The 24,944-nt window shown below is 38.2% G+C and overlaps 2 protein-coding genes across 3 annotated transcripts; one reads left to right on the plus strand and one right to left on the minus strand.

Moving 5' to 3' along the window:
• The first annotated feature begins 2,118 nt into the window (after positions 1 to 2,118).
• On the plus strand, positions 2,119 to 18,605 carry LOC139973285 (protein DEK-like). 2 transcript variants are annotated; one of them, XM_071979848.1, is made up of 11 exons: positions 2,119 to 2,276; positions 3,912 to 4,170; positions 7,539 to 7,691; positions 9,353 to 9,429; positions 10,274 to 10,371; positions 12,505 to 12,641; positions 12,997 to 13,205; positions 13,719 to 13,845; positions 14,316 to 14,380; positions 14,991 to 15,143; positions 15,880 to 18,605. In XM_071979848.1, the coding sequence occupies exons 1-11, from the start codon at positions 2,244 to 2,246 to the stop codon at positions 15,892 to 15,894; spliced, it is 1,326 nt and encodes a 441-aa protein (XP_071835949.1). In that variant the 5' UTR covers positions 2,119 to 2,243; the 3' UTR covers positions 15,895 to 18,605. The 2 variants fall into 2 exon arrangements, with proteins under 2 accessions (XP_071835949.1, XP_071835950.1); XM_071979849.1 differs by lacking the exon at positions 2,119 to 2,276 and adding an exon at positions 2,360 to 2,480.
• A 2-nt stretch (positions 18,606 to 18,607) lies between these two features.
• On the minus strand, positions 18,608 to 23,291 carry LOC139973286 (nuclear inhibitor of protein phosphatase 1-like). The gene is made up of 7 exons (XM_071979851.1): positions 23,133 to 23,291; positions 22,623 to 22,683; positions 22,350 to 22,503; positions 21,234 to 21,463; positions 20,263 to 20,413; positions 19,902 to 19,966; positions 18,608 to 19,578 (listed from the first exon to the last, which is right to left on the minus strand). The coding sequence occupies exons 1-7, from the start codon at positions 23,189 to 23,191 to the stop codon at positions 19,261 to 19,263; spliced, it is 1,038 nt and encodes a 345-aa protein (XP_071835952.1). The 5' UTR covers positions 23,192 to 23,291; the 3' UTR covers positions 18,608 to 19,260.
• Positions 23,292 to 24,944: the final 1,653 nt, after the last annotated feature.

Here is a 24,944-nt window from a genome sequence, read left to right on the forward strand (position 1 = left end):
GTTACACAGTACCACTACTGCCACTGGGAGAGGTACCGTGGCTACTCATGCACTTGTGACAGGGAGGACAAACATTGGGCAAGCACCGAGTAGGCCAGGCCTATAAACCTATGAAAAATAATATCGGGGTGGTTAAGTAGCTCAATATTAAATACCAAAATGTAAAAAGTATACCCTGGTCTGCGGGCGACAGAAACAGGCTGGGAACTGCGTCCAAAAAAAAATAGACTGGCTCCCCGATGGTGGCTGCAACCAGTCATAACCTTCAACCCCTAACAGACCGGTCAAAATGGCACGAGTAGAGGGAAGTATGATGAAGAATGTTGGTCAGGGAATTTTCGAAAATTCAGACACAGTTAATTTATTGTGTACAAATATTATAAATATAAAACTTCGATATCGTTAAAAAAAGACAAAAAATATCTTCGCCCCCACCCCCCCCCCCCCCTACTTGGCTACGTGCCTGCGGTTAGAAATCTTTCGCTTCAGAAGCATTCTACTTCGCCCAAAATCCGACAACTTCTGTCAATAGCGATCTGTGCTTCATGAAGTTTACCGCAATCGCCAAGGTGAAAGTAACGCTACCCGTACCCTGTTGTCTCGCCATTGTCATTTGCATGTACTGCACAGTACACTGACATCGTGTGTGTTGCTTGTAAGACGGGCTGCCACAGTTGAATTACTGATATCATCGTCACGGTTGAATTACTGATATCAGCAAATGATTTGTTGATATCATCAAATGAATTGGTGATATCAACAAATGAATTGGTGATATCAACAAAAGCATGCATTAGTGATATGTACGTTTCATTTGCTGATATCATTAAATCAATTACTGATATCACCAATTGATTTGTTGATATCAGCAAATGAATAAGTGATATGTTGGAATTGTTGATATCATCAATTGATTTGCTGATATCACCAATTATTTGATGATATCAGCAAATAATTGTTGATATCATCAAATGATTTGCTGATATCACCAATTCATTTGCTGATATCACCAAATAATTGCTGATATCTGCAAATATTTGTTGATATCAGCAATTATTTGTTGATATCAGCAATTATTTGATGATATCAACAAATGAATTGGTGATATCAGCAAATGAATTGGTGATATCAGCAAATGAATTGCTGATATCAACAATTATTTGGTGATATCACCAAATAATTGTTGATATCAGCAATTATTTGATGATATCATCAAATGATTTGATGATATCAACAATTATTTGCTGATATCACCAAATATTTGATGATATCATCAAATATCGAATAAAAAGTAAAACGGCTTGCCATACGCTCGCTTTAGGGGCCACTTTTAATCCGTACCCGCTCCTGAGTCCCATACCGTATTAATCATCACCGTTGTGGAGAGTGATTCAAGCAAAGCTTAATGAATGAAGACGTTTATGGTTATGAAAACGCTATATGATACCACTAAATAGTCTCATAGTGTTCTACTTCTATAGGCCTAAAGGTCAAGAAATTTTGCGAATTGATTTCTTGCCGGATATTGAAAACTGAATATATACAAATATATCACCAATGACTGACTGTTTAAGTACCGTATTTATAGATACACGCCTAATCAACGCACATGCGCTTCCCGATTCATCAGTTCTTTGATGTTGCAATTTGGGCTTACGGATGGAGGGGGAGGGGGGATGCCACCACATCCATCAACAGTCGGGTATTTTTATATGAAAATGAAGGCATCCATGTCTCTGCCTGAATCAGTTGTTGATTTAGGATTTTTCCTAATCGACACATATATCCTTTCCCTTGCGAGTGTGTTGTTGCACCTCCCTGGGTGACTTCCATAGCTATAAATATTCTTTTCAAGTTGATGATGTAAACGCTGAGTAGGTTTTGTAGGTATGACACTACAATAAGTGTTATATTTTGGAACATGCAACTCACGTACGACTCTCCACGTCTGCTGACAACATGATGAACTCAGGTGACTTGGAAAAACCAAGATAGCCAAGAGAAATGCTCTTTTTTTGTGGTCTTTTCAGGCGATTCCTTTTGTCGACCCTTCCCTCTCCCACCCGTCCCCGAACTCCTAGACAGTAGACACTCGCTTTGGTTCTCAGGGAGAACGACCAATCACCCATAGCTTTTCTTCCTTTTGTTCACAAGATAAATGTACTGACTTTCAGAAATCTTACGTGAATGCTGATTGGTTCGTATTCCCGCGTACCTTGGAAAACAACAATTTCGCCACAGTAATGGAGACTACAGAAACCCCCGTCCAGAACGAGGTTTGCTATTATTCTTATCTTGAAACAGTTGTCGATTCGTGACATTTGATTGTTCAGATATGAAAACACTGATTTTGTGTTAAAAAATGTGTTCATAGTCAAATAAACGCGAAATATCCGCACACGTGGATGAGGAATTAATAGTGACTCGAAAGCGATTACTTCATCATGTTAGGCTGAATATACATGTACTACACTTTGCACGTACGTCGGTAACATTAGGCCTCTTTTGGCCCGTGTTTTATTATAGCTACAACCGGTATTATAGTGTTATTAGGCTATACAACTGCGACTCGCACAATAAGTTAATGTACACAATACATTGTGAGTCTACGTTTGTATATAATTACGAGTTTGTATTGTTAGCTTCCATATGTGGGCAATTTTATGTCTATTCATGTGATTAAATATAGCCTAACACAATATCTTAACCAACTTGCAAACTAGAAATTAAATAGCCTAGTTAGTAATAGTATAGTGGTTCTGCCAGGCCTAGCCTTAGTTGGCATAGTAAACTTGAAAGTTTCAGGTTTAGCTGGCTCGGCTATATGAGGTTGAGAAATTCCCACTATTACTCTATCCAGTTTTTGTGTATAAGACACCAAAGAAAGTTCACTAAACCCAAGGCTGCAACTATTGTTCGAGTTGGAATTTTAGCATCTAGGCTATAGCCAAACATTATGGTAGGCCTAAATTGGTTCGACTTTCTTATAATCAGAACAGTTCGGTCATACTAATTAGCCATGAAAAATATGTATGCACGATGGTTCCAGTCAGTTTTAAACGTGTTTCCAGATACACTCTGATTACAACCATTGTATTTGATGGTATTTTAAACTTGTTGTCTTGAGTTGTCGTGAAATGGGCCTGTTGACGCTGATTAGTACAACCCCAACAGTTGTATGATCTACCTTCCAATGTTAGCCTCAGCCATAATATTGTGCCTCTGGCATGGACTGACTTAACATTTGCAAAAAGCATACACTGAATGTGATCCTGATGCTAGGCTACCTGTATTTTGTAGCAAAAGCAGCATTCATTGACAAGTTAAGTTGTTTGTTTGAAGTCAAGAGTCCAACGCAAGAAAGGCCCTACTTCAGGCAAGCATTGTCAGTCCCCTAAGGAATGTGTCCAAGTGGTGAATAAGCTTTGCAATGCCTTAGAGATTTTACGTGAGAGCCATGAGGTAATGAAGGTGTGGGCTGCTCATCGCTTCTGCAATTTTTCCAATGTCACTACTAGATTGGGCTGATTTTTATAAGTCACATGAGATCGTGTGAAATGTTGTATTTTTGTTGTAATTTTACATTACTATGCAGGATTGCAGAGGTGTACTGTCCTATGTATACATGCTAAAATAATACATTTGCAACAGGTACAGTACCAGGAATGTAGAGTGATGGAAAACCACAAGTGCAGTAATCATAATGGAGTGTTTAGGTAACTTGCAAAAGATTTAAAATGCAGAATAGAACTTGTAAAGCATTTTGGAGGGAAGAGAAAGCCAGAATTCCTAAACCATACTGATCAGTTGGTACTTAGTAATTGTTCTACTGTTTTAGAACATGTCATATTGGGGTCTTTAAAACAAGAAACTCTCAACAGTAACTTGTATTGATGTGATTGGTTTGACAGGAAATATCAGAGAAGACAACTCCAGTGAAGGAAGTAAAACAAAATGGACAAGATGGGGAATCAACGGCAGAGAGTTCTGGTCCAACAGAGGAAAATGTAGAAAAGAAAGAGGAGATAGAAGAGGCGGTCGATAACCACCAAGAAGAAGAGGAAAGGAAGGGCGAAGACGAGGCAGACAAAGATGAGAAAACAAAAGAGAAGACGGAGAAAGCTGGAGATGATGAATCAGATGAATTGAGCAGTGATGATGAACCGCAGAGTAAGTCACAGTCACGGTAGTCACCAAAGTTGTTACAAAATCAAACTTGTCTACATAGATCTTCATATGGTACAACAAGCCACATCCATCTTCAAGTTAACTCAATCAAGTTGGTATTTGCTGCACACGTGATGATAAATGTCAGGGTCAATAAATACACAACTTTTGACTTCAGGTTATTATTTCTGACATTCAATTCTCCGACCAACTTGATAGAAAATCGAGGGATAAAAATTCAAATCACAACCATTACAAAGGAAAGTATGACTGTATGTTAAGTCAGTAGATATTCCAAAACCTATAAAAAAAAAACAGACATATATATATGTGTAATGAGATCCGGCCTGCTACCATTAAAGCTCTATTTTGGGGTGCACCTTTGAGTCCTTTTGACCAAAGTCATGTAGTTTTCACACATTTGTATCACTCCTCACTCCCCCCCCCCCATCCCCACACACACACTAGGGCTGTAACGGTTAAACGGTTAACCGACCGAACGGCCGGATAACCGTCCGCCGTACATCGTATAAGTTTAACCGTTTTTGTAATGCCAATTACGCAGTCGCAACGGCGCGTCTTCACATCACTTTGTTCCCGAAATAGACCGCAACATTTGCTTGCCGAAAATCACGTAACAATTGCAAACTTTATCACACATCCATACAAAAGATTTTTAAGATTGGCGGTACGATTGAAGGGATTACCAAGCGGTATGCGACCCGTGAAGCGCCTATTGTTACCCCGTTCGACAACGTGGCGAGTCTGCATCTAATCCTTTCAAATTTAGATTGTATTTAAGCAGTAAACGTTTTCTTTATTATGATGTAATTTCAGTTCAGTGTTCCCTCTAAGGTGCGGGATTGCATTCAACAGACTCAGTAATCCCACAAAGAAAACATTTGTCTACTGGAAATCCCCGCATCGTTTTCTTGCATTCGCGATAAGTTTATACTCAATGCACAACGCTTGACTGTAAAAAAAACTCTGCAAATCAGTAGAGAAATAACCAATTGTGTACGAAAAGTAAGTTGGTGCACCTTTCAAATTTTACGAAAGGTCGAGCAAAAAAACTTTAGAAAAATTCACGCGAAACTGGCATATCGTGCTAAATGGAAGTAATGTCATGTAATCAAGGCTCTAGTACACCCAATTATGAATAAAACGTAAGAACACATCTGGTGTTGAGCGGCGAAAAAGTATTTTCTAGAATTTCCAAAATTACGGAGAAAATAATATCCTACCATAGTTTAGTGTATAGCAAATAGCCTAACCACCTCGTCGGTTACGGATCTCACGTAACTACAAAAACACAACTAATTGTATATTGCGAAGTTTACGTTTTCTACAATAACATGGAAACAATATTAAGCATTTAGTTAATCATGCCAAGTGGCCTTAAACATGTGATTACAAGGTTTACTTCCATGTATCATGTGGAATAGATTGTCTTGGTCATGCGGAGGAGTCAGTTGCCTGTTTTACTTACCTAGCTGTTACGGGGATCATATTTTACCTACTTTTCTTAAACGCAGTAAGATAATAATTCTCATAACTTAACCGAACCTTTACTGACTGACCTTATTAATTCTAGACCATGAAAAGTTCCTTGGCAACATGCCAAAAAATTGTTAACAACAGGTGTTAGACAGGGGAGGAGCTCACAGTTGTTTGGCAAGGTACCTTGGAAAATGTAGCCTACCGTAGTTGTAGTATAGTGCAAGCTATTGTTAGGCAGTCTAGGAATGGGGCTTTGCCGAACGTTGTTTCATAAAATCGCATGTTTTTTAAGTTTAACTTTTTAATGATTATAAGACAGATAGATCTCTTTTCATTTTATAACAAAATATGGCTACTCTAACTTGTCATTTCAAAATTTTCATCAGTTTCGTGACAATTTAAATTAAAAAAGTTGTCAGTATTTTGCATCCACAGCTGCGAATATTTTATCGCCAGACGCGCCAAATTTTCCGGGGCGTTAACCCCTGGACCCCCACAAGGGGTTCCACCACATGACCCCACCGGTGGCCTACCCCACGCAATTATGCTACGCGTGCTAATTGTGTTTGCTGCACGAACTCCGGCGGGAAATCGACAGGGTGTTCGCGGGAAATTTTACAATGTTTTCCACACTTCCCCCCTACCCTCTGCCTACCCCGCCACAATGCACAAATTCAATATATCTGTGACCCATTGTTGTACTTGTAATTGCGTAGGCCTAGCCCTACTACCGTACACTTCTGTAGCAATCGCTTCCTAACAACCGACTTTCCTGACCTTGGCCTAGCTGGTGAAAGCCTTGTAGTCTAACACTCCATATGATCGCGAACTTGCCAATGCCAATATTAAGTAGGCCTAGTAATATTAGGCTTAAGGCCCGGTCACACTACAGCGATATTTTATCGAAATACGGTCCGATTTTTCCGATTTTAGGCCGAAGAGTGAGGTTTGTGGTAGTGAATGTAATGAATGCAGTAGAATATTCGAATACCTACTTCAAATCTGAGGGGTTCTAGAACTGACTACATTCTGAAGTGACGTCACATCGAAAAACGATAAAAATCGGAAGAGAAATCGGATAGCTAACCGATAAAAGGAAACGGAGTCAATATCAAAAGTTAGGAGAGGTCTATTCCACATCGGAATGGCTCAACAGATAGCAAATCAGGTCCTTTATCACTGTGGCTAGAAGACCCGAACGAAAAACTGTCTGTTTCGATTCCTCTGGGAAAATCGGATAGTATTCCGATAAAATATCGGTATAGTGTGACCGGGCCTTTATAACTGCCATACAATGCCTGCGCTATTACAGTAGGGGCTACGCAATTAACGAAGAAATATTTGCTTCAAATATCTCTGTAACAGTTACCGATGAACTGAAAGAGAAACAAAAATCTGTTTAAAACTTCATGAAAACGAGCGATTCGTCTTTTTCAATGCAACGATCGTCAAAACTAAGCAAATACAACCAAATTCTTGACATACGCGTTACGAAAAAACGATACTTGCAGCGCTATTTTGAGAATGTACTTCCGCACAAAAGTGGTGGCGCTCTTTCGGAATTATAATCTGAGCTATATAACTCTGATTTTCGGCTCTTATTTTGAGCCAACAACACGGGTTACGTTTAAACGTTAACCGTTCGGTTAATAGAAACGGTTAACCGGTTAGTGAATTAACCGGAATGACACAGCCCTAACACACACACCTCCTTACCTCTCCCCTCCTGTCAGTCAAGACAGTCAGGAGCAGTTTAATATAAAAAAACAGAAACTATCGCATCATGCAAATTTATTGTGGTTCATTATTTAATTTACAAGTCAGAGGTTGAGTCTAAAACTCCATCTGGATCTGTATTTTTATACTTGCAGAGGGTTCGTTAGATGGCCCAGTTGAAATCATGACGGGGAAACGGGAAAGGAAAAAAGTTGAGAGGTTATCCATGCAGTCCCCGCCAGAGAAAGAAAAAGAAAAGTTTGAAATCAAAGAGGGCAGAGGAATTAAGCTTGGAGATTGTCCGATGGGTAAGTTTTCCAATAATGATCAATATCTGGGACAAAAAGCTGCTACATATGCTTTGGCATTTATCCAACAACTTGTCCATTAAATGCTTTTCTTTATGATATTGTCCATGTTGTGTTTGAGTGTGATTATTTTAGATCTTTAGCTTTCCAAACGAGCCAAGGTTGATAAGTCTAATGCTTGCATCATTTCAAAGTTTCTTGAAATGTTTCAACGCATCAGAATATGTTCCTCAATAATTGTTTTGTTTTTAGAAATTTTAGAATAAATCGATGCAATTGCAGTATTGTACATAATATAGAATTGCAGGCCTTGAAATTCAGGCTATTTACTCTATAAATGCATGTGAATTTCATTGTTTACCAGTCGATTAACAAACAACACTGGCATTTTTCTGCCAGCATGATGCACAAGTTGCTTTTGAATTAACTCAACCGAAGAAATGCCAGTGCGAATTAAATTTGAGCAGATATGTTTCTAATTTTTTCTTAAATTTTGAAATTGTAGGCCTGAGTATTGTATGTAATAACTTTATCAGGTCTGAAAAAAGTGTTGCAAGATTCAATAACAAGCAGGTCCAACAATCACCAGTTCTAATACAATTTCCTGATTATTTGAAATGACAGTTGGACAGTTTTAAGCTAAACATGTGGATATAGCTTCATATGAACTAGAGAGTTTATTTGTTGGTGTTGTTGCCACAGCGATATCAGTGTTTCCTTATCGGTAAATATGCAGATTTTCCTTCAAAATCCAGATATCATTGCTATAACCCACGCACATTCTGACAGAACAAAATTATTTACTATCAGTAGCCAGTACATGCTGTAGAGTGCATGTGCAAGCTACAAGAGTCTGAAATGGTGATGGCTTTGTATCTATGTGAGTGTGTGTTTGAGACACCTGCTTGTAATCATGATTACTCTTGGTTGAACACTAAACTTGGTGTTGATCCCCCCTCCCCCCACTTCCATGTTGAAGTTTTGTGGAGGTTGATAGTTATTTTAGGTCACCATTGGTCAAAGTCTGCAAACCTTGCAAATATAACTTAATATGACAGAAATGATGATTCTTGTAAATGCCTGTCGAGATTGATGGAAGTTAAAGGTCATCTGAGGTCAAAAACCTTGAAAACAAATATAACTCTAGATGTTGCACCTAGATCTACCTTATTGATTCTCACAAACTATTGTTTTCTCTGGCTGTTAAAGTATGTTAACTCTGAACAGGATAATATCAAAGGTTAAGCTTGGATGAACTTGAAATGGGTACAGTAGGTCCACATTGGTTGAACATTCTTGCTGTCAAACTTCAGTTCCAAACATGACAGCCTTCTGTACAGTGTTATATTAAATGCTCTCATGAAATGTGGCAAAACAAGACTGAACAAGTCTGCTAGCAATCCGTCAATGACACTCATCATTGTCGATATTGAAATCAATAAGATTTGTCTGGTCTATTTATTTCTCACTCCTGAGGCAGTAATCTCTCCTGTTCATACTATGGTTAGTTACAGTTGTTCTTATGTCCGTTCATTGCAAGTTATGGAGTAATTTTGGAATTTTGGCTTGTCGGAAGACATCTCCTATTCACCTTCAATATAGAGGAACTTCTAAAAAAATACCAGACTTTGAGCAATTTATTTTCTCTTTCTTCCACACAGTTGAATTCCAGTTAAACAAGACAAACGCTGATGTGCTTAAGCCATTGTACAGAGTTCTCTTTGGAAGGACGGGAAAGGTATGGATAAAACAATGATTGATCTTGAGTGAGAATGTTGCTGTTCTTGTTGAATGTATTTCATGGTCAACCTCTGGTTGTGCTTGGGAAAAATATGAACACAACACAATATCTCTTCATTATGTTAGTTTGGCATTGAGAACATTGCTTTTCATAACATGTTGTCCATGGTTAGACAATCTCTACTGTTTGAAACATTTTAATTGATGTAGCTAACTAGTAAGTAGGTATAGTGGCTTTTATTATACCACCATGTTAGGATTACCAAAGTTCTGTAATAATATTGGTCACATACTGGCCTGGTAGTATATGTCATGAGAGGGTATGCAAACCAAAGCATTGTTTGTGATCTTGCCCTCCAAAGTTGAAAGAATATTTAAAGGGGCCTTTGGGCAAGAAAAGAGATAAGTTTATAGATTTGCGTCTCCTCAAAAAAGTGCCTTTTTACTTTGGTTCGTATCTTTGTTATTTTGACCTGGCCTTTTTTTATTTCCATAAATATTGAATAACCGGGAATCTAATAAAGTAAGACTTTCATGGCTGTAGCCAGTAGTCTACTCCTAATTAGCAATTGATGAACTATTGCTTCCATTAAAGAACAACAATTGTCCCAAACTTTAAATTTAATTTATTATTATGTCATTGTCAACCTTTGCAAAACCTTTAACAAAACATTTTTGAACCTCTAAAAAATGTTACACCCAATTAATTTCAGTCATGATTTTGGTGGACTAGAGTCACGATTCAGGTATCATATCAGAACCCTTTTGATGGAGGTGGGAGGTAATTGACTGAAATTTGTAGCTGTAAATATCACGTAATATCAATCCTATTTTATTTTCAGGTAAATGAAATCAAGAGACATATAAGGAAGTTTTCTGGGTTCACGTTTACGAAAGAAGATAAAACAGAATATGAAAAGAAAGAAGTCCAACTCAACAGGTGTGTACTTGAGTAAATATGAATGTATTGACACGATTGATGCTAAGGAAGATATTCCATTGAGAACTAATTTCATAAAGGTGACACACGCCCAACCATCATCTTTGCATGCTTGCATGACTGAGATATCTGTGAAGAAGTCCATCAAACAGCTTGTCCTTCTTGGGAGGTACAGGGATGTACCCACGCTGGGCGGCCCCGCCCAGCACTAAAAGTTACCGACCAGCACTATTTTCATCTAAAATCCTGGCATTCCTAACAATGTATTCAACATAATTTGAAGAAAAAAAATTAAAAATGTAAATTGTTAGTAAAACTAGTACTTGTGTATGTGCTTATAAAGCTACACAAGTGCCAGCATTTAGTATCTGAACACCTTCAAAAGACCCCCCCCCCAGGACAGCAATCAGTATACCTGGCACTCAGGAAATCCTGGGCACATCCCTGGAGGTATCCTAGTATAAAAATCATGCCTGGGAGCTGTTATATCTGTGATGTCATAGCGCCACTAGGAACTGAAACCTTTTGAATGAGTTTGCTCTCTCATAATTTTCAAGTTAGAATGTTAACAATGTTTAATACTTAAATTAATCCCAGCATTAATTAGGTATTTAGGTCATGTTATGCGGTTAGTTATTTTAGGATCCAGCCTTTGCGCAACTCATTTATATTACGGAAAATAAACATTCCAGTAATCAAAGAAAAACATGTAAGCATTGAAGTGGCTCGATGATGTCATACTTAGACTTGATCAATTCTTCAGCCTTTTGTGTAAGGGGGGTGAGGGGAATCACTGGTATCTTCCGAATGGAATAAGAACTTTTCTAATTATTTCTATCACATATGTAAGAGATGCGAGATATGGGGTTCTTGTCAGCAGCAGCTGACCAGCAGGCTTGTTGGGATTCCCCCCTAGTGGTTACGAAGTGTGAGGACAGCTAGTCACTATATTTTGAATACAACAGGCTAAATAAAGAATAAGACTTGCTGTTAGATTCAGTATATAACTATATTAACTCGGTCTCAACATTTAAGTAAATATGCATCGTGAGAAACTTGGCAAAGTACACTTCAAATGAACGCACTGTTAATACAATTATACTTAAAACAGGTATCAATTTACACTTAATTGTGGGATAAAAGTTACAATTAACTAGGGAGTGTCAAGTGGCCACAAGACTAGTATATTGTGCATGTTAATAAAAATAAGAGATAGGTTTATCTGGCAGGCGGGTCTGTATCTTCCAGTAGCACTGTTTTCCTGTCGGCTGTTTGCTTTGTTGTTGCTGGATAGAAACCTCTTGACCATGTGAATAAGTCCTATAGAACATTTTTTTGTGTCCCAAAGTGTTTATATTAAACAGTAGACACCAGATGACTGGTATGCATCATAAATGATAAAAAGGCTCGATGAATGTCCGGCAGATAACAGCAAGTACAAAAATGGACGTTGGTCAATAGCTATAGATGAACTTCCAGTAAATAACGAATATGTTCGAATGGTGTCCTTCCCAAGGAGAGTAGAAAGTCCAGGTACAATATCATCAAAACAGCGACTAAATGACAGCTCTCTGCTCCATCAATTCCACTAGTGTGAATAGGCACAGTAAACAAGATATATATACAATTTACAAATAATTCCTCCAACAAATAATTCCTCCAGAAAAGTTTAGATTAGTCTAGGTTGACAGCGCAGTTAACAACAACTCTATATATATCCACACAGTGGACAAACTTTAACCTCAAGAGTGCCCAGATTCTACTAATGCCCTGTTGACTGGCTCACAAGAAAACTGCAACTCTTTGTAAGACAGCTTTCTGGAAGTCAGCTCCTAAACCACAGCATATAAACATGTGACCAACTGAACTCCTCTCATTGGCCCAACTACACCCTTGGTCCCAGTAGCAACACTTAGAACCAATCAGGGTTAACCATCCATACTACATTTGCATACTAATACTGGGACACCCTGTTTCTAAGAAAAGGGCAGTAAGTTGGGAAGTTGTTCATTACAGACAGAGCAAACAGGCAGAAATTGACACTTAAACCTTTGGGTATATGTCAGTATTTGATGTAAAATGAAGCATTCTTCCTAGGTATTACCAGTTGTGTTGTATTATTGATCCTCACAGGTTTACGACCGGAGGTCTGAAAGAGCTTTGTATGTGGCTGAACTTAGAGAAGGGTGGAACCAAAGAAGATCTTATTCAGAGGATCTTCGAGTACTGCCTCAATCCAGTCATGTCCAAAAAGAAGCCACCGGTCAAGAGTAAGTAATCTTGTGCCAATTGGTAATGGTCACAACCGGACGTCTTCTGACACATCTAAATACTCGATTGAAAGACATTTTGTTACTTTGTTGCTTAGTGTTGTCAATACTTGTTAATTTACTGTGTGGAACCCAGAATACATTTTCTGTGAGATAAATCTTTTGCCAGACAAATAATGAAATATTTAAATTATACCCTTAGCATAAGTGGGCAAATCCAAACACATCAAGTAAGATTATAGGTTATGTGAAAACAAACTTGATTATGATAATCATACCAACTGTGGCAAGATATATTTTTGGCTTGTATCAAAACTGTAACGGTGATTTCCCGAACTTGTTGAATCTGCTGCAGGGAAGAAAGGCTCAAAGAAAACGGGTAAGAAGAGGAAGAAAGTCGACGGAAAAGGAGACTCCAAGAAAAGAAAGAAGAGCAGTAAGAAGAAGTCAGGCGACGACACTGTAGAGGACGAGGATGAGGGAGATGCGATAGATGATGAGGAGGATAATGATGATGATGATGCTGCAGGAGATGACCTAGAGGATGAGGACAGTGAGGTGGAGGTAATAGAGGAGGAGGGGACATTTTTTTGGGCAGGGGGGAGGAGGGGACATTTGCTTGGGGGAGGAGGGGACACTTGTTTTGGGAGGGGGAGGAGAGGACATTTGTTTTGGGCAGGGGGAAGGAGGGGACATTTGTTTTGGGCGGGGGAGGAAGGGACATTTGTTTTGGGAGGGGGAAGGAGGGGACATTTGTTTTGGGAGGGGGGGTGAGGCAAGGAGAAAGTTTGGATAGTAGTCTGTAGAAAAATTGCAGGGCATGGAATAGCCAATGCCACCATTTGACAAAATTGCTTTGGTGCTCTCCACATTTAGGAGATTATAAACTAGATGAGGACTGTGCATACACTTTCATGGGTAGTGGCGGGGGGGGGGGGGGGTAACTGTGTAGATGAGAAGCCAGTTGGATATTTTGTGTTTGGTGAGTATAACAGCTGGTACCCATAAATTACTATATCAAAGTTTGAGAGCTTACTGAGCAGAGACTGATTTTAACTCTTTTCTGCTACATTCCAGGAGCCAAAGCCAAAGAAAGCGAAGAAACAAACGCCGAAGCCAGTTAAAAAGACAAAGGCAAAGACCACGCCGAAGAAAACCTCACCTAAGAAATCTTCAGCCAAAAGATCAGCTGCAAAAATAGAAGGTGAGAAAAAACAGTCCTTGTCCCGCCTTTCACTCTTGACGTTCTGTTTGTGTGTCTTGAAACATGAGCCTTTTGTATACATCTAGTTCTGTAAGTTAACATGTCTACAGCAGATGTGAAGATGAAAAAAGTTCAATTCTGTGATTTCTTCTTTGCTGAATGGTGGGCGAGTTGAGGTGAAGGTCAAATTTTATTTATGATCACATGACATCAATCATATTTATCAAAATGGTTTGCCATAGAACTGGAATGCACTAAAAGTCAGGTGCAACTATTCACTTGAATTTTCAGATAAGGTAAAACGGGCGTATAAAACCATATCAAAATTTGCTGTCATTTTGCGGTCGTGTTGTTTAGCTATGGCCAATTTTTGTGTGCGTATATTTCAGCTTAGTTTTCATGGTCCTCGGTGAATATTTAAATATTTAAATATGAATATTTATATATGCTAATGTTGTTTTGTTTCCTAGATTCAGATGATGAGAGTTCGGATGATGACGCACCCCTCTCAAAGAAGTCCAAATCTCCTCCTTCTGTAAGTTCACATTCAGAGTGGTCTCTTTATCTGATAAGTCAGAATTACTTTGATTAAAGTCAATAAAAAACAACAAATTACACAAAGAAGATTTCTATTAGTCCTCTGTAAATTTAAAATTAATTTTTTGAGCTTTTTGAGTTATTTTATTTGAATTATTTGAGAATAAAAGGCCTTATACATACAGTCCAGCCATTCAACTGTACCATTCTATTTTGGTCTCCTTCTGATATGTCCTACATTTTCCATCAAAATACATACTTTTGTCCCAGTGTTTCCTTCCAATTTCCAACTTTATCCTACTATTTCTCCATATTTTTCATTCCTACATTTTGTCCTACTATCTTCATAAGGGTGTGCTGAGATATCATGGTTTATGTTTTACTTCTGATTTTTTGGTTTCTTTTGGAAGACTTTGTGGAAAGGTAGGTGGGTCTCTCCACTTTGACTGTTTAACTTCAGATTACTCTGAAGGAAACCTCAACATAATAAATATTTGTTTTGAAAAACAAATAAATGTAGGTGTTTGGTGGGTTGGGGTATAGGAAGGGGTTGATATATTCCTTTTCAAGAATATGTTTTACCAAGTTACACAAATTTTGCTTTACAGGACTCTGAAATGAAAACGGTAATCAAGAAATTCCTAGATGGGGCCAACTTAGAACAAGTAACCATGAAAACAGTGTGTAAGAAGGTGTATGAGATGTACCCTGAATTTGATCTGACACACAAGAAAGACTTCATCAAGTCAACAGTCAAGCAGGTGAGTAACCAGCCCCCCCCCCAACCCCCTTCCATCACCCCAGTCCCCCTTGACTATCTCTCATTTTGAGTCCAAATTGTACAGTCATTCCTGGTAAATTCATATCTTTATTTATAAAGGATGTACTGTCCCTAAGTATTGCCCTTTTCTTCAGTTTTCCATTTCTTGCATCATATTCAAATTATTATTGCGTTTCATATTAACCACTCATTTTTTTCCACCTAGTTCCTCAGCTTTTTCAAAAAATCATATTCCAGACATTTTTGAGACGAATACATGTTTTACATTTTACTGTGAAGCCTACACACATTAATGAGGACATGATGTTAGGCTGCTTATAGAATGCCTAAATCTTGTAACTTTTGCAGAATGTATGCCCAGCACACCTATAATTTCAAATTACATGGAAAATTTGCAATCACTCGATCATATAAATCCAAACTTGATGGCTCTGAATATGTTCTCTTTGCAGGAAAAAATCAATGATCCATATTAAAAAGTCATGCAAATAATAAGTGTTCAAAATGAAGACTTTTTCCTCACTTTTGTCAGACTAAACTGCAAATTTCATGACTTTCAAGACCCAGAAAATAAGTCTTTAATTTGCCCCCCCCCCACCCCCATTTTTTCATTTTCCAGAATTTGTGGGAACCATTTGTGACCTTGTTGATATTTGTTAACATCTTTTTCTGCTGAGGTCTCAACAAACAAGATATGTTTTTCCTCCAACTTTCAGATCATTTCGACATGACAGCTTAATTGAAAAAAAAACCCTGCAACATGGAGAGGTCACCGTGACAAATGATTCAGAGACAATTTTTAGCCGCGGTTCAATCCAGTACCTTGTTGTCATCATTCTGTAAAGGTTAATGAGAAAGTTGCCGGTTTTACCCTCTTCCCTTATAAAACCGCTGAAACAATATAAATGACCTCTATTCAATGCAGTAAAGTTTGCGACATATATTGGGAAAAGACATATTTTTACATATTTTAAACGGGGTCATTAACCACTGGTTTCTGTGACCTGCTGGATATGGGGTAGTAGCCATCAGGGATTAGGAGTGGGGATGAGAGATGGGTCGGGTCGGGTGGGGTGTATACATGTTCTGGCATGCAATGCACAACGATAGCAAAAATAAAAACATGACAGACATCCCTAGGAAGGAGCATAGGCTGGGTATGCATTCATTAATCACTCGGCCTGTGGGAGTCGGCTGTACAACTACATGTCCTGACGACTATTCAAATCTTGTCTAGTGGCATTCAGTGTCTTTGGTTGGGCAGTGTATAGGTCTGCATAAAACAACAAGGTCTAAGTTAGTCATGACTCTCTGGGGGTAAGAATGCTGCTTTACGTCATCTGTCTAAATCCAGGCTGTCCAATGCACCATGACAATCTCTCTGTGACTGGTTATTTACCCTGTGTAAACTGCTTCTCACAGTTGCTCTGTTATTTTGTCTTTGCTATACAGTTAATATCAACTGAAAGTCATTGCATATAGCCATTTATAAGGTTGGTGCTGTAAATGTGAAAATACCATGTATCTCATCTCAGTGTCTCAATACAGGAATGTTTTTGCCGGTTGTCTGAAATGACCAAAGTTTCTGTGGGCAGCTTGTTGTTTTACATCAATTTCAGATTGCATTGTTATTAAATACCGCAAGTAGTTGAAAATGATAGATTTGTATCGCCCTCATTCAATTTGAAGTTACTGACATTTTATCAGGAATTCATGAGGGGAGTTTTTGCGATCCAAACCTGGTATTCTATTCACCAAACCTACACATAGTATGTATTGATCGGTCTTTTGTTGTTTAAGCTACATTTTTGTGGACAAATGGAATTTGCTGTTCGGATGACTGAGGTAAGACCTGTTGGCCTAGTGACAACCAGAAATAAATTTCTTAAAATTTTGCCCGAAATTTTTGGACATTACATCTGTTTCCTCAGAATAAAAATGCACTCCCAACCTGTAAATGAGACCAGCACGAGGTTCTTGTGCCATCTTGATTTGGACAGGTCAGGGAACAACTTATTGCCTAACATCTGGGATAGCATGTTTCAGTTTTATACATTATCTTGCTACGCAAACAGTGCTAAGGTTCTCAATACAAGTAGTTCAATAGGTCTTAACATTTGTGAAGCAAGATGGCCAAATTTGTATACCATTATGGCTCCCTAGATGAATGAATATTAATGTAAAATATGTAAATTTTGCTTACTAAATTAGGTATTGAAATATGGTGAGATTAGATTTTATTCAGAACGAAAAAGACGGTTGACTGACTCAATTACGGTAATCCTGAGAAAAAAAAATTATTCTGGTTCTACTTCTTGAAAATCAGCGTCGAATGCCTTAAACGTCTTAAACGCCTAAAAAAGTTTACTCATTTGGACTATTTTAATACCGAGATATTAGTCAATCCAGTTCTTTTTCACCCATCGGACGCAATCGGCATGTTTTAACTGAAAATGTTTGGTAACTTTCTTCCCCCACATTTTGGGGAAAATTTTGCTCTCATCCCATGACAGTTTTGTGAGTGTGTGGATAGGATACAAATGTTAAATTTAAAGTTTGGGGATATTTTCCTCCCTTCTCAGACAGTACACATGCAGATCATTTTATTATTGACTTTGAGGAATATTTGTTTCCCTTGCTGATTGATTATTCCTTTGGAGAACATTTTTAACCATTTTGTAAATTTTAACCAGAGTCGGAGGTTCATTTGTTACGTTTCGTGTATTTTTGGTTTTCTTTTTCTTCCCAATCGTCTTGTTGCATAAATCTGTGAAATATATTTGTTCTTTATAATAAATGTAATATTATGTGAATTGACTAACTACAAGTGGTTGTATTTTTTAGGTCAGAATTGCTAATTTTGTAGAATTTTAGACTAAATTTGTTTTTGTCTTGTAGTAAGAGCTTTGAATGTGTCATGAGCTTTCATTTGGTAGTTTGAACATAACAATACTTTTGAATGGGGAAAGGGGGTGGGGGGGGGGTTGTGAAAGGGGCTGTGTGTCAGGGCCATTAACCTTCCTTAATTACAATTCTGTAGCATGCTGTATATCCTAAAAGAGTAAAAGTAAGTGTGAATTTTAATCGACGAATCTGAAACTTAGAAAGGACAAAATGCTCTTGGAGAGTGGGTTTAATTTGTTATGAATTGAAAACAAAACTTTTGTCTGTCTGATGATCCATGGGAGGTCTTTAAAGTGATTTGTTCTTCCTATTGAAAACATGCTAGTATCATGACACATTCAAAACTTCTCTAATTATGTACAGATCTCTGGTTGCCTTATCCTGCTATGTGTGAGCTTTGTATCATTGTTTTCTTTGCTTTTCCATTCCAGAGTGAACATTTAAAAATTTGTTTTGTTTGGTTCTCTTCTTTCTGAGGAGGAGAAGAGAACTCGACAGATTGTAGAAAGTAAAACACAGAATAAACTAGAAAAACAAGCGTTGAGTTTCTCTTTCTTTTTGTTTTTTACACTTGATATATATACAACTTTTAGAAAAACATCGACAAATATGTAAAAAAAAAAGAGAACCGGTTACATCATAAGAGTACTAATTTGAGTAATTCTTTGCAGCATGCCTCAAGAATGACTATAGAGTGGAATAAATCATTCATCCCCCAAGTGAGTTAACAAAGCTTCCATCTGTCCCAATAAGTCTGTAAACATATATGGATCTGGACAGGAACTTTTGCTTCGTAACATAATTTATGTAAACTTAAGCTTTCTGATGATGTATTCGTTGCTTAAGATACATTTTCATCAACTAGCACTAACGAGAGTGTTGACCAAGGAGGAGAAAATTTACTAAAATTTGACATATTACACCCTCTTAATGATTTCACCCATCTCTGCCACACCCCCCCCCACCCCAAAACCAGACCATCTCATCAATAACACTATCTGACAGTCTACCTATCCTGTCAGTGTTTGGATGGGGGTGCAATGGCCTCAGTAGTAAAAGACCTCACGTTGTATACACCATCTGCTCCTTGGTGATTTTTGCTCAACTTGGCCGAATACACTGCATAGTCCTTCTGCCACATGAATTTCCATGTAAATGACTAATTCCATGTTATTCCATGTAATTCCGTAGATTCACAATAACAGTGACGGGGTAGGTTTCTTTCCCGGCCACGCTTCTTTCATGTACTTCTTTTTCTTTGGTTCTGGCTCTGTTGTCACGGTTACGTTAGCCGGAACGATAGGTTGAGTAGGAACTGGGTCCATGCCCACGTCGGGGGCTAGATTGGGAGCGTTCTTTAAACCTAAGATGGTTGAACCTATAAAGCTAAAGGACGGGGAAGTGGGAGTGGTCGGCGAGGTTTTCTCTTCCAGGGGGAGGTCATCGTAGAGAGAAAACCGATTTCTGCCATTTTTTATATCAACTGAAAGTGGTGATTCGCTCTTCTTTTTCTAAAAAAAAAAGGTAAATGAATAAACTATTTAATAGCACTGTCAACATTTCAATCCCTTGGAAAGAAGTTGATTCACATCCATTCATATATGATGAAAACCTTCCTGGTTTCAAACGTATGTTGAAGCTTGACAGAAACTGTTATGGAATAGTTTGCGTAAGTGTTAGAGTCTGTAGAAATCTTCCCTCCACATGTTGTGAGTCATAGTACAATTATGATCAATGAGGATATGGTTTATTTAATTCAATTTTATGCGTATAAAGTTTTGTCACTTCTTCAAATATATGGGGAAAAAAACTTACTTTAACATAACTTGCTTACCTTTAAGGGTATTACAGATGTTTGCACAAGGTTTCTAAATCTCCCAACAGTTGGATCAATATCCTCTGAGGAGTTGAAAGAGATGGAAAAAAACAGAAGTACAGAGATAAACATGCATTTTGTGTTAAATTTGCTTAAATCTGGTGGTAACATTCTTGAACATTAATGGATAGATGCGGTAGTTGAAATGATCAAGTTAGGATGATGTGATGGACTAGGAAGAAAACAGTTTCAGACTTAACACAAATTGCAACTATAAATGAAGGGGTTTAAATACAAATCAGCTTCATGCAATTACAATAAGGTTACAACTGTGAGCTGATTGGAAGTTTTACAGTTTTGTCAGCTAATGCGTACATACCTGGGTTAATAACGACATCTTCATCACTGAAGCTAACATGGGATAGTTTCCTCTTTCTCTTTGTACGAGCTATTTCTGGTGTGATCGCCGTGTCCTCCACCGATGCGACGCCGATTCTTTTATTGTGCGCTGTGTTGAATTCTGTCAAATTCTGTGTGAAGTGGAGAAAAATGTTTTTCAGCTGAACATTTTATTAAAATAGATGTCAACAACGATGCCACGACCTCTAGAAAGGAATAAATAGGTCTTTGTTTCTCCTATTACTGACTCTTCACAAGGAATTTCATGGGCATAGCTGTATGACTCTTTAACTTAAATAATTTCCCCAAATATGTCATGTGGCTTTTTCAAAGGCAGGTAATTGTCCCACAGCAAATGATTTGCAAATTACATGAAGCTGCACAACTCTTCTGGAGTTAAATAAAACTAACACAAAAACAAATGCAATCCTCCTAATACAGCATTCAACTAATCATGGATTACACAGCTAATCCAAATGCAACTACCAACTAATCCCCACCACAACCCCCCTACCACCACCAACACACATTTTCCATCAGGGTTCACATATCCATGATCATCTACTTTATGATTATGCTCTCCTTTTCCTAGGTAGCATACTGAGGCTGAGTGACCATTGATTGTCTAGCATATTTTGAGACATTACTGTTGACCTATAAAATTGCTTTTAGTATGTATACATCTTTGAATTTGTGTAGCTATTTTGAAGAATATGAATTTTGTTTCTTATAAAATACTGAAATATATTGTGCTGGAAATTTAGAATGCTATAAGCTATTAGCATACTGGGCCTCGTTGAATTTGAAGCAATCTGCCAACATTTTCCATAGCATTTGACTATGTCATGCCAGGGCTCCTGTGGAAAGCAGTGCTTCTGCACTGAGCAGGACTACCCTCATTTTATATCATAAAAAAATATAAAAAAGGATAAATTGCTTCCTTCATCTTACATTTAACTCTGTCTCTTCCTCTGGTAACCCAAGCAACCCTGCAGTCATCTCCTCGTCCGATCCCTCCGCTGCTTTCTGCGCTGCATCTTCTCCACTCTGCGAGAGACTTTGAGGTTTCTCTCTGAGGATGTAAGACCTGGTGGATGCTCCAAAATGAAGCGTGTTATTTAGCTGAACCTGCTGAGGTTTCTGTTTTTCAAGGCGAATCGATCCTAAGAATGTCCCATGAGCTGTAAATGAAGAGATATAATATCAAAAGGACACTGTAAATGATTGTTGATTTTATCTGTTACTGAGAATCTAAAGGATGAGAAAGCCAACAAAAGCTCATTTGAAACCCTACTTATGTGATGATCCTGGACGATCACCGGCTTATATCACGCCTTCTCTTTCTGAAAACTGTTCAGAGAATTACGAGGCGGGGGGGGGGGGATCGTTGCACCCATTCCTGCTAAGGGAAGGCCATCTGATGTCTTCATCCGACATGTAATCTACCTCAGCATCTTACCACCTTCTCAAATACTGAGGGAAGTGAAGGCACCTTATTCTTCATCAATGCAGTGCAGCCTTAGCGAATGAATTTCAAAACTTGATTTCCCAATTTACAGACCAGTTCTAAGTACAACATGCAAGGAAGACACAACTCACCAATGCTTGACAGCAGCAATTTTGAATATGTTATTAAAGAAAATCTTGTTTTAAAGTGGAAACCAAGTGGTTGTTTGGTGAGCAAAGTACATGGTAAAGTTTATTTATTTAGAAACTTGATCTGGCTAGGCACTAAATGTTTCAAGTTGAGTGACTCATGTCATGTAGCCATATGTACAGGATATCATCACATTTCTGTCGAATAATTGGATTCATCGGAAAGCAGAAGGATACATTTTCATTGATGATTTGCCAAAACATGCCAATGCAAGGAATATATTTGCCTAGTGACAATATTTAAAAGGGAAGTATTATGAAGCATTTAATTAGCATATATTATTTTGAAAGTACTTATAATTAATTACAGGTATGACAATATGATTACTTAGACATGGCATGCAGGAGAAATGCTGTTGATAAATACTGCTTAAGGTGTACTTGATGAATAATCTTCCATAATATACTCACTACTTCCTAGATCGACCAGGAATGACCGCTTGAGATGCTTATGATATATGAGGGCAGCATGAACTCTTGAACAAGATGTATGATCCAAAACAAAATCACAGACTTGAGAATTCCTTCCAAATAGGTAGCTATTCTTATCATCGATCATCATTTTCTATGAATGAAAAAGTAAATCAAGATGATGAATGCAGATATAATTAAACAAAAACTCTTTGAATTTTGCATTTGGCTACCATTAGTGCCATCATTGAGGGTTCACTAAACTATACTAACCTCTATCATTCTGCCATCCTTGAGAACATCAAGATGAAGTCCAGGGGGAGGTTTCCCTGCCCTGTGAAAACAAAACACATGCAGGATGGTAAGAGAGAAGACATGGTTCAGTCACTTCATTTGTCATCACTAAACAACTGATTGTTATTTTATTCTAAGCTTGATTGGCAAAAAAATGTGTAAATTGTTTCTATTGAACAAACGGTAAAATTGCCAAACGTGTATTAATTCGGCTTTTATGTCGTATCCTAACGTTGGTTTGGCTAATAAGAAACATACCTTGTACCTTATTTATAAATAGTATAGGCCTACATAGTACAGTATAGCAAGCCAACCCACTTCACTTCTGTAGTACAAGTATAAACTTAGGAATAGGACACATCTAACGTTAGCATTCGACGTTAGGCCTGAGTCAATGGTCATATTATACTAAGGCTCAGTGCAGAACTGAGTTAGACTGTTGCCGGGCAGTTACATATAGGGAAAAAAAGACAGCTAAGGTTTTATTACCAAGACGGAGCTTCATATACACTTTGCGTGACCTGGCTGCTAATCTGTTTCTTCGACATTTTAAAGACAGTGAACGAAATTTCATAGACTGATACTGCGGCAACGCATGGTGAGAGCACTAAAGTACAGACATTTGTATGGATTAGCGTGTAGACATTAGTAGAACTAGACTAGCGTAAGTACCTGTATGGAGCGCCAAATGGGAATATTTCCTAACATCGGAACCCAACATAGTACTGGCCTAATGATGATATAAAACACTAATGCCAATCGGCAGTATCAATATAAATGGAATTACTAGGTGCATTTTCAAAGCTTACTTTGGTCAGCGACGTAGCCAGGAATTTGAAAGGGGTGGGGTGGGGGGGAGCACATTTTGCGATTGATATGGGGGAGGGGCAGTGGCGGCGGAACCGGGGGGGCTTGAGGGGCTCAGCCCCCCCAATGAAAAAGTTGAGGGGGCAAATGCATGATAAGCCCCCCCAATATTTACCAAGGCTCCGAAACGTGCATCTGCCCATTTTTCAATGCATACTTGTCGATCTGTCCGATGCACACGTATACTATATAGGTGTAATAATTTTAGTAAATGCTGGGGAACCCTCGGCCCGTCCCCTGGCTATAGACCACATTGATTGTCTGTATCATGCCTCATCGATTATTTGTGTTTTAAATAAGAGTGTAATAAGCTAAACGCTACACTCATCAAAATTTGCGTTTACACTACGAGTACACGCAAGGCGTGGAACATGGCTCTATGTTTAAACGCAATCAATTATTAAACGAACAAAAACACATTAGCATTTCACCTGTACTGTATAGGGTACATGCATTCGTGACAGTGCTTGGTTTATAGAAATTTGTTGGCAACTGCACATGGTTTTGGAATTACCCATTTGTTGACATTAAGAAATGCTTTCTGTTTTTGCTTATGACATTTATTTAATTATTACATTTAATTGCAAGTAGTAATTTACTACACTCAAAAACGTCTTTGCGAGTACACTACGAGTAATAGCTACACTCTTAAAACACCATCGAATATACAAATTACAATGTTTTTACAGATTTTTACGTGCAATCTGAGAAATTGCAGGCTTGAGACCCATATTTTAGGGCTAGTTATTCGCAGCATAAAACACTCGGAAAGTGCCGTTTCCGGCCATCTGGGGGTTTGAAAACCCCCAAATTTTCTTGTACGCTCCGCGCCAACCGATGGTGGCGCTCCGCTTAGATAGTCTCCACACATTAGCCCCCCCAATAATTTTCCCGTTCCGCCGCGCCTGGGGAGGGGTATAAGATATTTTTGAACAATTGAAGGTCCTTAGATGCGATCTGGTGCAATGTTTTGCCAGTTTCATCATTATCATGATATCGTTTTATCAGCAGATTTTGATTCCTGTTTGAATTCTTTTACATGTTTTTTTACATATTATATCAGAAAAGCATAGGGCTCTTTTACAATTTTTCCAGTAGGATGATTCTTGTTTATTGGCCAGTGTCTGGACTTTAATACATTGACGAACTTAACTGATGGACAATATAAACTTTCATATTGTTGTAAGACAGTCAGATGTGCAGTGGCTTAAAAACAAATATCGTTATCGCAGTGTATCAGCAGTGTAATAATTATTTATAGGAAGTGCGTATCACGCACGATTGCTAGCTTAGCTTCATATCATGCTGTTCGTGCAACACCTTGGGACGAATCATAGAAAGGATAAGAACGTTGTCGACGTCGTTGTGCATACGGTTCGTGACACTCCATCGAGTGCTGTTAGGTAGGCAATATGTATTTTATTACGCAGTGGC

Source organism: Apostichopus japonicus, chromosome 9 (assembly GCF_037975245.1).
Source record: "Apostichopus japonicus isolate 1M-3 chromosome 9, ASM3797524v1, whole genome shotgun sequence".
NCBI lineage: Eukaryota > Metazoa > Echinodermata > Holothuroidea > Aspidochirotida > Stichopodidae > Apostichopus > Apostichopus japonicus.